Raw genomic sequence first — 13,644 nt, forward strand, 5'->3', positions numbered from 1 at the left:
GTCATCTTCAGCTAAGACAATTTTATTTTTCTAACAGGGTGGTTGGCCTTTGGAATGGGTTGCCTTTGGATGTTGTAGAGATAGTAAATTTAAGTGAGTTTAATAGAAAACTTAATAATTATATGAATAATAAGGGCTGGCTTTAAGATTTTTTTAAAAGTTATTTTAATTTAGTTTGGAGGATGGAACAGCCGAGATGGACCGATAGGTCCCATGATGTGCCAAAACATGTTAGGTTAATATGAGAGACACTTCCTGTTACTTAATGTAGCTAGAATGGACACAGTATGAAAGGCACTTGTAGTTAATGTATTTAGAACACCCACAATATATGGCACTTTCTCGTACATAATATAGTTAGAACAGAAATAATATTAAAGACATTGTCTGGCTATTAATGTATTTAGAACAGCCACAATAGGACAGACGTTATAAATAATCACAGTATGAATGCTAGTTTCTGGTACTTAAATCATCTTTTTACAGAAACAATATGAGGTACATCTTCTGGTTCTTAATGTTGTTATTACAGACACAGTTTGAATGCTAGTTTTGGGTACCTAATGTACTTAGGACAAACACAATATGAAAGACACTCTCTCGAACATAATGTAGAAAGAATAGACACAATGGAAGGCACTTTCTAGTACTTAGTCTATTTAGAACACACTCAGTACATTGTACTTGAGGTAGTTAGATCAGTTATAATATTAATGACATTTTCTGGTACTTAATGTAGTTAGAACATTCATTCTTCTTTTACTTTCGCTCAGTTCTTATTAAACATTACTTTCTAGCACTTGCTATTGTTAATAGGGAGGTCACTCTATGGAATAGCATGCCTTTTGGTGTTCTTTAGCCCATTTATTATGAAATTTAGGACACCAATGCTTCTCTTCTAGTGTCAGTAACTTGCATGAATTAAATCTGTTGGTCTTGTTTGTCACATTTCTAATCTATGAGTAGTTTTTAGATATGGAGTTATTAAGTTGATTAATTAATTGTAACTAACTTTAAAAATATTCTTTTTCAAAATATTTGCAGGTTCTAATGGTTCATTAGAACATATAACGTTTGCTAACATCTGTTAGATTGTAAACATTTTATCATTCATGTTTCATCATTCCCTACCACTTGTTAGCATCATTGCATTGATTTCAAGTGTGAAGTCACCAGTTAATATAGGCCTTCACATTATTTACTTGCTATTTATTTTTACTTAAGAATGTATATAACAAGTGAACATTTGTTAAAGCTGCTAATTTCATTGATTCTTCACACAGATTTCTTTTTGTGGATGAAAGTTTTTTGAGGTGTAGTTCAAATTTTTTTCTAAACTGATTTAATTTAGATTTGAAAACAGCAGTATATTGAATTATTAAATATTCACATTTTCCTTATGTAGCAGATGGAAGTGAATCTGGACAGAATGGCAAAACATCTGCTACTGTAGCTCCTCCTGATACACCTCGCTCCACTATTGTCATTGCACGCCCTTTAGGAATAGAACGTTATGGAGAAGAAAGTCACATAGAGGGCTCTGACAATGGACATTCCATGTCTTCTGAAGGTAGAATAATTACAATTCATATGAACAGCAAAACCAAATATTTAACTATACAAGTATTTTATATAAACCACACACCAGTTATTTAAATTAATGTGTAATCTTTATAAAAAGTTAGTTAGAAAACAGGTATGTACATAAACGATAGATACGTACTGATATAAAGAAAATCAAGAGAGAATGTATTCAGACAGTTTATTTACAATATTTGTTAGTTTTATACAGATATTATTATTCTTTCCATTAGTGTTAGTTTCCTTTCAGGTTTATTCAGATGATACATTCTTCCTGCTGTTCTTTTTGTTAAGTTTCTGTTTCATATTTATTTAAAGGGGTTTATCCTGTCTCCTCTGCTTGCACTTAGTTTTAAATTAATTGGTAATCAGTTAGTTTTAGTAATTTGTGTAAAGAAACCACTAGCTTTTGGTAGGGGAATAATATTGTATTAATACAGCTGTGGTAAAGGAATAACATGCTGTTAATGCAGTTTTTATACTAGAGTAAATGATACCGTAGCTGTGGAATGAGAATAATTTAGTGGTGATTATACAGTCATGGTAAGGGAGTCGCATGATTTTAATACAGCTATAATGTGGGAGTAACATTGTGTTAATACAGCTGTGATATGGGAGTAATATGGTCTTAATATAGCTGTGTTATGGGAGTAATATTGTATTAATATAGCTGTGGTATGGGAGTAATATTGTATTAATAGAGCTGCAATATGGGAGTAATATGGTCTTAATATAGCTGTGGTATGGGAGTAACATTGTATTAATAGAGCTGCGATATGGGAGTAATATGGTCTTAATATAGCTGTGATGTGCGAGTAATACTATTTTAATGCAGATGTGGTATGAGAGTAATATTGAGTTAGTACAACTGTGGGATGGAGTAATATTGTGTTAACAAAGCTGTGATATGGGAGTAATATGTTCTTTATATAGCTCTGGTATGGGAGTAATATTGTGTAAATATAGCTGTGTTATGGGAGTAATATTGTATTAATATAGCTGTGGTATGGGAGTAATATTGTATTAATAGAGCTGCAATATGGGAGTAATATGGTCTTAATATAGCTGTGGTATGGGAGTAACATTATATTAATAGAGCTGTGGTATGGGAGTAACATTGTATTAATAGAGCTGTGGTATGGAAGTAACATTGTATTAATATAGCTGTGGTATGGGAGTAATATTGTATTAATATAGCTGTGGTATGGGAGTAATATTGTGTTAATACAGCTGTGATATGGGAGTAATATGGTCTTAATATAGCTGTAATGTGGGAGTAATACTATTTTAATGCAGATGTGATATGAGAGTAATATTGAGTTGGTACAACTGTGGGATGGAGTAATATTGTGTTAACAAAGCTGTGATATGGGAGTAATATGTTCTTTATATAGCTCTGGTATGGGAGTAATATGGTCTTAATATAGCTGTGATGTGGGAGTAATACTATTTTAATGCAGATGTGGTATGAGAGTAATATTGAGTTAGTACAACTGTGGGATGGAGTATTATTGTGTTAACAAAGCTGTGTTACAAGAATAATATGATGCTAATACAGCTGTGTTGTGGGAGTAATATTATGTTAATAAACCTGTGATATGGGAATAATATTGTGTTACTACAGCCGTTGTATTTGAGAATTATGTTTTTATCATACTAGGAATATGTTAATTGGTATTACTGAAACTTTAAGAACTATTTTTATACTTTTCTTGTCAATAAATTTTATGTTATAAAAATATAGTGGCTTATCATTTACCTATGTGTAATGTTGGGAGGACTGAAGGATAACACATTGCAACACATGTAACAGTGTAAAATTGTTCATGTTTACATGGCAAAATATGGCTAAAGAAAGTTGAATATATAAAACAGTAAAAATTCTATAAGGGTTTTTATTGTTTTATATTGAGACTTTTTGAACCTTCATGTTTTTCTGACATCATGAAAATTAAATATAGTATCCTTTCTTATCCTCACATTTCAAATAATGTCCTGATAATTTTTTATCTTCAACACTACATGTAGTTTTGTACTGTTGTTTTTTACAACAATGTAGGTGTTACTTGAAAAATGAAAGTCAGGATTTTTTTTATGGACTTCAAATAAGATACTGTATGTATGGATATAAGTGATGGGATGAATTATGGTGTATTAAACTTAATGAACTGTAAAATAAAGAGGACACTGATTTTTCTGTTGAAGATGACAGTATAATAACTGGATAAGTGGAACACTGTTCTGTTGTTGAATTGTAGTAACTGGATAAGGAAAGTATTGTTTTTTTTCTGTTGATGACATTGTAATCATTGGATAAAAAAAAGCATTGTTCTATTATTGAAAATATAACCACTAAATAAAGAGAGCATTGTTTTGTTGTTGAATTGTAGTAATGGGATAAGGAAATCAGTATTTTCTTCTGGTGATGGCATTGTAATCACTGGATAAAGAAAACATTGTTCTGTTGTTGAAATTGTAGCCACTGAATAAGGAAACATTGCATCCGATATGGTCTTACCTCTACTGTCGCAAAGCTATCTCAATCTTCTTTCTGCTCTCTAAGCATCGCTAACAAATTTTCATGCTTACTGCACCAGTCTATATATCCCACCAATTTCGTGCCACTATCGAACATGAACATAGCATGTGACTACTCTCCACCTGTATTGGTTCAGCTAGCTTCTTCTGCTATTCCTGTTCAATCCTTACTTTCTCGATTGGCACTACATCATCTAGGAGAGTGTTTTTTGTGTGTGGCTACCATTTCTGATTGAGCTTCTTTGCTATTTAAAAAACTTTTTCTTGTTCAACACTTCTCAATTTCTGTGTTTGCATTCAGCTGTTGTAACAATGTTTTTTTTCATTTGTTTTTTGTTCCCGAATTCTAAATGAACTTAGTATGAATTCCAGGTTCAATGTATCAAATATGGAAGCTCCATTTACTGATAACAATGCTACTGGTACAACTTCCCAGGACTGGGGTTTGATTTTATCTGCAGAGGAGGTAAAGGCCTTAATTTGCAGGGAGATAGATTCATATGTTCAGCTGGTGATTTCTTCTTCTTTTCAACCTGACGATGTTTCTGAGGAAGAATACAATCAAAGAGAATACAATTTGGACTCTCATTTTCTGGCACCTTCTTATTTTGGACAGTCACAATCTACATCTCTTCAAGAGATTTTGCCTTCCACCCCTTTTTACAGCTTGATAATCAGGTATGTTGTATATTACATGTTTCCGCTATTGCCTATGATACCTCCTCTTCCTTACTGGATGAAAATCCTTCTTCTGAATTTTATATTTTACCCCCTTCACTCAACATTAAGGTTCATGCTCAAATATTTTCATGCCAACTTTAGTTTGGTGCTGTTCACCATTGCTTGTCGGACTAGCATGCTTTAGCATAATATCACTTCAGATCCATATTTAGATTCTCAAGAATTGAATCCTTTACTTCCCCCTTTTGGGTTCTATTCTGGGAGCAACTGTTCATTTTAATCAAGCTCAATTATCAAGGATTGGCCTTTCCCTCTCCTCCCTCTTACATTACCTTTCTTCCCTCCAACTGTTGTAAGAGGCCTTTTGTCTCTCCCCTGTACTTTTTTCAGATAAACTCAGGTCCCTCCTTTGGTCCACTATGGCTCATTTATTGGCCTCTGCCCTTTCCCTTAATACCTGGCTCATGTGCTGTTGGGACTTGTTGGGGAGAGGTGTATTACATGCAGGGGTCCTGTGGGATCTGCATCAGGTCCCCCTTCCTACACCATACCATATTTGGGAAGCATCTTGATTCCTTAGAATACAGGATTGATGTGGCTGGATTGCATACATTTATCTCATCCCCCTCTTCCTCCCATGAATCGCAAATCCTCCTCCTTTTTTGCCCTTGCCTTCCTCCCAGCACTCCTGGTACTGTCCTCTCTATTCTTGCACCTGGGATGATCAACGGCAGTATTATAGGTGATGTTACGGAGGTTTCCAGACCTATGGGGACCAGATTGCTCCACATTTATGCCATATGTTAGCATTTCACGACAGATCCATGGGTTCTTCGGGTTCTGTCAGGAGGTCTCTGCTTTCAGTTCTGATCCTACCATCCCTTTCCTATTCTCCTATTTCCTTCCCATGACCACGGGATCCTACATCTCTTAGTCATCTTACCAAGGCTGTCCACAGCCATGTGCCCTATACAACTGGGATTTTATTCCTCTCTCTCTTTGTGGTTCTCAAGAAGACAAGAATTGGAGACCTAGCATTGATCTGTCCCAGTTGAATTCCTTTCCAAACCCCCCATACTCCACTATGGAGCCCTATCGTTCACTTCAGTGGGTGTTTTACCTGGAACTCCATATGACCAAGTTCGATGTGACGGACTCCTATTTTCACATTGCCATTGCTCCCAAGTCACATCATTATTTTTGGTTCATCCACAAAGTTCAGGTGTTCCAATTCCTGGCCCTGCCTTTCAGATTAACCTCAGCTCCTTATGTGTTTTGTTAGGTGTTACGAACATTTGCCCGACATCTACACTTGATGGGTCTTCACACTCATCATTACATGGATGACTGGCTCCTGCTCACTTCTTCCCATTCACAGTCCGGATACTACACCCTTCAATCAGTGGAACTTCTACTCGGATCCCTTGAACCACCCTGTTTCCCTTCCTTCCTTCTCCAATCAGGGCCAACCTGGCTGGTGGGTAAACAGGAACCAGACCACAGAGGGGTTCCACTTCCTCCACCTCATCCAGATTTACCTTGACTTTTGTGAGATTTCCGGTCTCTGGTCAGTCAAGGAGTCTTCTCTCCATTATCAACACACTTGAACTTATGGCAGTTTGTTGAGCTTTTCCTCACTTCCTTCCTCTCGTGGGGGAGGGTGGTTATGGTACACTCTGACAACCCCACAGTGGTTACTTATATCATCAAGCAAAGGGGCACCAAATCCAGGTCTCTGTGCTTTTAGACCCTAGATTTCCTTTTCTTGGTCCACAGTCACCACTTGGTGGTCTTAGCTTGCTATGTTCCTGGCACCCTGAATCTGGTTTTGATTATTTATCTTGACCCAATAAGATTCTCTCCACGGAGTGTTATGCTCTCAGATGGGGACTTGTATCGATTATTTCACCACCCACTGGAACAACATACTTCTTTCTTTTGGTCTCCCATTCCACACCCACAAGCTCTGGGAGTGGATGCATTCAGTCAAGATTGTAGTGGTCATCACACCTATGTTTACCCTCCTTTTCTGCTCCTTCCAAGAGTTCTATCCCTAATCCAAACCTCTCCATGTTTAGGCTTGCTGGTGGCTCCATTTTGGCCAGAGCAATCATGGTTTCCTCTACTCTGACCTTTTTTTGTAAAACCTTCCGTACCCCTCATCTCTATCTCAGTCTCTGCTCCATCAACCTCAGTCAGACATCGTTCATTCCAGATGTCACCACACTCCATCTTCATGCATGGCTTTTTTGTAAGGTCCATTGCCTCAGCTCAGGGACTGACTCCAGGTGTTGCATGTTTCCTTTCCAGATCCATGTCCATTTACCAGAGGTGATGGTCTACCTTCCACCTTTGGTCTCTTCAACATGGAGGAGATTATTCAGGCCAGAATGTGGACTACTCCCAATACCTTTGTTACTCATTAGCTGCATGATCTGGCTGTATCTTCCTCAGGTGGATATCGTCTCTCTCCTGTGGAGATTCTACACATGTCCATTTACCTTTGATTAGGGAAAGTCTTATTACATCATTTCATATAGTTTTTCTTTTTAGAGACCCTCTTTTTTACCACTGCTAATGGGATCCCACTCTGTGGCAGGAGTTGCCTGATCAGGTATGCTTTGCTTTAAACCTAAGCTATTTACTAGTAGTGCTATAACACTCACAGTGGTATGTACATATGTTTGTCAATATCCATCAGTTTTACTCAGTTGGGGATTGTCACTCATGGACTTTCATGAGTAAAGCAGAAGGGGATTTTTGCCAACCCCTTGATTGAATAAATCGGGGTGGTCTGCTTATCTAAATAGGGAATTGTGGATACCCATTGCACTTTCTCCAGTGTAATGTTCCTCCTGACTCCCCACCATGCTTACTTCCCCCCTTTCTCCCAGTGGAATAAGGGAGTCCTTACCAATTCCCAGTTGCTGGGGTAGTGGACCATGGAAGCTTTCTCCTGAGTAGACTTTTAAACTTTCCATATATCCACTCAGTGAGAAGAGGGCAAAGCTGGTTTCCCTCCTTCCATTTCACCTGAATGCTTATTCCCACATGGACAGTTGTTAGTTAGAGCAGGGCCAGCCTGTGTGGGATCCTCCTCGTAACACCAGATTCAGGATGACTCTGCCCTGTTCCTATGATTGTGTGCAGTAGAGGCCCCTTCCTTTTTGTTAATTCTGGTTACTGGTGGTTCCTTCCCTGCTCCTCCAGTGGAGTTTGGGGGACTTTGTCTGCCTCGTAATCCTGGCAACAGGACATACATATACTGTTCCTATGATTGAGCAAATGTTCCATATCTTCCTCATAATTTCAGATGCAGGATGTCTCTTTTCCTGCATTTATGTTTGGGTGAGTTAAGACTTCTGCTCTTAATATCAGTTAAAGATATTGCCATGTTCTTATGGGTGAGTTGAGGTAACAACGAGACCTCGTAGTTCTATGTCTATGGCAGTTATTTTGGTGTCAAGTTAATCGTTTAGAGAAAAAAACTATAAATCACCAAGAGTGTTTGAAGGTTAGCAATCCTCCTTTACCCTGCACAAGGTTAAAGATTGAAAGTTTGCAGAATTGTCATCATTCTAATTGTGCCAAGTGGGCGAAAATAATAATAAAAAGGATGCATATATATATATATATATACAGGTATACATACATGCACACATGATACTGAACTGATGGTAGTATTGAGGCAAGTGGGTGAAGGTGTATCAGAGGCAGGTTGTTCTTGCAGAAGAAACAACTCGAAAACGATTGTTGACAATGTATTGAAACAAACTGAAGCAAATGGCTTTTACAAGGCCTGTCGGGGATCAATGGATCCAAATGCCATGCCTAAGAATTTGGTGTGGGAGGAAACGGGAGTGCCCCAAGAAAATCCACTTTCACAAAAAAAAACCCACCCTATAATTCTGAATTTGGTTTGTGGTACTTTTTGCTCCTGCAGTAGTTTTATAAGTTGGTCTAGTTTTGGCCACATGCCAACTTCCTCTTCATAATTCAGGTTGCTTGACATATGACATTCTGTTTACTTATGGTTGGGGTTCATGTGTATATGTAACACAGTCCACATGCCCTAGCCACATTGTTAATGTTACTCTATATTAGTTTTCTCTGATTGATCCTCAATCTCCTAATGCTGAGGACAAGTGGTGAAACTTTGTCTGTAAGGTTGAGGTTGAGTACCTCCATAGCTACATCAGTTTTCTTTTTTACTATGGATTGCACTTCTCAGAATGAATTACAATTGTACATACCCCTTTTTTTCTGTCTGTATCAGGTTCATTTCTTTCTTCAAGGGTGAAGGGCCTTTCTGTTCCAGAAGTAGTGTGGTACTCATAATAAATAAACTTTGTAATCCGAAAATTGTTTAATCTCGTAGTCTAAGTTCAAGAGAGGATAAATTCAATCTACACTTTGATCGGTGTGTGTGTGTTGCTGGGTCATACAAGTTTCGTAGAATTCCACTCCTCATCACTAACCCTAAACACAAGTTAACCAAAAATAGATAAGCTGGACCAATACCATAGTGAAAAGTATCAAACACATTGCTGATGTGAAAGTGCTTTTTGGAATACTAAGTTTATATATTATACCTGCTATTGTACAGCTATATAATGTGAAGAACTGAATAGTGGCCAATGACACTTTTTCTTCACCTATTCAGTGTATAGATTTTTTCATAAAGCACGTTCACACCAACAGTATGTTAGTATGGTACTCCACATATGCTTCAGTTCATCTTGGAGCAAACCCATTCATTCTGGGTGGTTGCTTTCTGCTTGGTTGCAATGTTATGTGCCTACACTGGTGACCTCCACTTTTGCAATGTGGGATTCTAGCTTTGTGTAAGAGGAGGTAAGACTATCGGAAGTTAACATTTTCTTATGCTTAAAATCAATTTCTCAAAGGTACTTCCACCACTCTCCACTGCTGTTGTTATTCTTTTAGATCCTGCCAATTCTCAAAAGTGAGGATTGAGTGGAAATAGCAGAGTTGAGCTAGCTGCACCATATAGATGGCGCATTACTATTGGTGGAGAGTAATCACATGCTATCTACATGTTCAATAGTTGTACAGAATTGGTGGGGTATATAGACTGGTGCACTAAGCATAATTTTTTTTTAAAGAAATGCTTAGAGGGCAGAGAGAAAATCAAGATTGGTTTGTGTGAGAGGAAATAAGTACCTATCAGAAATACATTTTCAGTGTAAGAAAATGTTAACTTTCTTCTGTTTATGACATTTTAATCAGTGGATAAAGAGAACATTGTTCTGTTGTTGAAACTGTAGTAATTTGACAAGGAAAATGTTCTGTTGTTGAAGTTGTAGCAACTAGATAAGGAAATAATGCTTTTTTTGTTGGTGACATTGTAATCACTGGATAGAGAAAACATTGTTCTGTTGTTCAAATTGTAATCACTGGATAAAGAAAGCAGTGCTTTGTTTTGTTGATTATATTGTAATCACTAGATAAGGAAAGCATTACTTTGTTTTGTTGATTGTTTTGTAATCACTGGATAGGAAAACATTGCTTTGTTCTGTTGATGACATTGCAAAACTAGATATTTTAAAGTAAAATACAAAATGTTTTTAACTTTTCTAGTACAAGTGCAATTTTGTTTCCTCAAGTTCAAATAGATATACTTCATAACATTGGAATAACAGACCCTTGAGCATTTGTAATCACTTTTCTCCAATAACTTGTAGGAGCTACAGCCAATTCAAGTCGTGTGCTCCTTGACCATGACACATATCGTTCTGTTAGTCATGATTCTACAGATCATGTGCCTTACAGTCCCTCCCACTGGAGACATGCTCGAGACTGGAGTCGATATGGGATGGAGGAAGAAGGAAATGCTGATGATGTTCATACTCAGTTTGAGAGTTGTAATAGACAGGTACAAGTAGAGACCTTTATAAAACCATACTTGTGTTATATGTTGTTCAGTATTTCATTTGTGAATCATCTAAGAATTACTTTAGGGGATCAAATACCAGCTCTTCTTTAGTTGTATTTGTTTCTTTGTAAGTACTAGACCTTAGTATAATATGACACTGTACTAGTTAAGGGGAGTTTCAATAAGTTAGAAGTACATGTAAGTTTCTTTGTGAGAACAGGAACCTTAGTAACATCTGTTATCAAATTTGTCTAACAGCTACATCAAATTCACTGTATATTTAGTATTGTAATGTCTATTTAACCAAATCTATCTGGTAGCCACATATAACTTCACTCTGTGTTTGATGTTGTAATATCTGTTATCAAATCTGTATAGTAGCCACATTAAATTCACTGTATATTCAGTGTTGTAACATCTGGTAGCCACATATAAGTTCACTCTGTGCACAGAGTGAACTTATATGTGGCTACCAGATGTTACAACACTGAATATACAGTGAATTTAATGTGGCTACTATACAGATTTGATAACAGATATTACAACATCAAATTTGATGTTGTAATATTTGTTATCAAATCTATCTAGTAGCCACATTTAAGTTCATTCAGTGTTTGGTATTGTAACATCTGTTAACCAAATCTGTTTGGTAACTACATTTAAGCCTACTTTATTTTTGGTATTGTAAATCTATTAAATAAATATGTCTTGTAAGCACATATAAATTTACTCTATATTTTGTGTCTTTAGTATTTTTTAAACACATAACACAATATTAAAGCACCCTTTAAATTAATCTCTATGAATTGTTGTTGTTTTTTTTAGTTTTCTTCGGTTTAACATTTTAGAAACTATGGTAGATATATATATTCTACATCTGGAGAATTTAACAAAGATATGACTAGTTAATTTAACATATGTAAATTCTTTATGTGAATAGAAAAAATTATAAAAAGGTGGCGATAACTAGTTTGGCACTCAATTAAACAACCTTTTGACCTTAGACTTTCATTAAAACTGAGATACAGATTGTTTGTTTAATATATATATATATCTGCAGTAAATTCATGGTGCTGCTACACAATATTATTCATCAGAAGAAATAACTCTTCAAAACATTATTAATAATTCTAAGAAATAAGACAACCATGCTCTCATATTAAAGGTTGGTTCAAGGTCCATACGTAGGTGCAAAGTATTGTAAAACTGCCTTGATTTTGTTTCTCAAAATTTATCACTCGCTTTCTTTACATTACAGTTAATATTTGTTTTAATCTTTGTAATATGGAATTGATTTTCTTTAGGATTCTCAGGTATCGGTAGTTAGTACTGGAAGTGTCGGCAGTGTTGGCCCATACATCCGCTACTCACCTACCCCGAGTGGTTACTCTCGAGACCGGGATTCAGTAACTGAGGAAGTCTCTCTTGATGAGAGACTCTCACCAGAAGATACATGTAAGCCTAAGAAACTGAACGTCCTTCGCAAAATCCGTCGAAAACTCAGAAGGCATAAAAAACTTTAAGGACAAGTTTTATTTTACCTTCCTTGGAATAAAAAGACAGATGTCACATGCCCATAGATAACATGTATTTCCTTAATTGTATGTAATGTGTTATTGATACAGAATGATTGAAAGTAAAATTTAAAGAAAATGGGATAAAACAAAAATCAGTAATATTCAAACATCAATCTCCTCTGCATGACATACAACTGCAATATTGATTTGAAATAATTATTCGTTTTAATTCCCCTATGTTGATTTCCACTGAAATTTCTCATGTCTATAGAAGCATATGAATAGCCTCAGCCTTGCATTCTACAGTGCCCAGTGATTTTTAGTTCATATCTATGTATATCGTTGCTTTGCTACGTCTTTTGTGCTATATTCTTACAGTGCTTTTGATTTTCTGAGAAAAATTTGAAGAAGATGGCTTTGTTTCATCCATTTTTTATTATTTTTGCATCAGTGGTGATATGATTTTTGCTCCTTTTGCACTTTTTTGCTTTGCATGTTTTTGTCTGGCTTTTAACCTAGTTCCAGAATTGGCCTAACTTGCAGAAGATATTTCACCATACGAGTAAGCAACCAGTTAGTGATGCAGTTGCAGACTTTGAGTAAGTGTATTTATTGAAACATTTTGAAAATATAGCTGACTTTGTCTCATTTCTTGTTTTTTATATTTTTTTGTATGATCAATTTTGGCTAATACTTAAAATATGCCTTATATATTATGCACATATTTCAAGAGATAGTCCTCATTTTTCCATATGCATGTTTTGTAGTTGATTTTGTAATTTATTATATCAGTTTTGGTAATGTATTTTAAAGAATTTTATAGATTCTCATGCTTCTGTCATGAATACTTTTCCATTTTCTGTATCATATTTTTTTTATAAACCAGTTTAAGGTGCAATAACTAAAGTCATTACTTTGAATACAATGAAGTACCAATGTAACTTGCATGGTTTAAGTATTACAAAGGTGGCCAACCCACAGCATGGGTGCCATGAGAAGTAAAAACTGCTTGTTTTATTTAGAAAGTATCCCATACTTTTGCATATAGCTCTTATATTTTTGGGAGTATTCAAACATGCATATAGTATTAGAATTCATGACATATTATATAATATTTTATCTAATTTGTAAAGCTTTTTAATTTGACTGTTTGAACTTCCTCCTTCCCATTTCTATTGACTTTGTTCTTTTGGTCAGTGGCACCTACTCAAACTTCAAAACCTGAAACTGCTAAAAGAACTTTAACACCCTTGAAGCAGTATGATAATAATGTTATACACACACACATGCATATATATATATATATATATATATATATACATACACACACACACATACTACTAACTAACGTAAGTAAGTAAACGTACCCGGTCCGTTCGTCGTTACGGGTTTAGTTTAGGTTAGTATATTATTACTAGTATAGTACTACTT

At 35.8% G+C, this 13,644-nt stretch overlaps 1 protein-coding gene across 1 annotated transcript in view; it reads left to right on the top strand.

Annotated features, from left to right (window-relative positions):
- Positions 1-13,644, top strand: part of LOC106466309 (rabphilin-3A-like) — a 61,457-nt gene that overhangs the window by 25,409 nt on the left and 22,404 nt on the right. Inside the window, exons 8-10 of the mRNA XM_013926580.2 lie at positions 1,406-1,570; positions 10,506-10,696; positions 12,001-12,151. Of these exons, the coding sequence (XP_013782034.1) occupies positions 1,406-1,570; positions 10,506-10,696; positions 12,001-12,151 (507 nt within the window). The remainder of the gene's footprint in view (positions 1-1,405; positions 1,571-10,505; positions 10,697-12,000; positions 12,152-13,644) is intronic.

Source organism: Limulus polyphemus, unplaced genomic scaffold (assembly GCF_000517525.1).
Source record: "Limulus polyphemus unplaced genomic scaffold, Limulus_polyphemus-2.1.2 Scaffold2218, whole genome shotgun sequence".
Taxonomy (NCBI): Eukaryota; Metazoa; Arthropoda; class Merostomata; order Xiphosura; family Limulidae; genus Limulus; species Limulus polyphemus.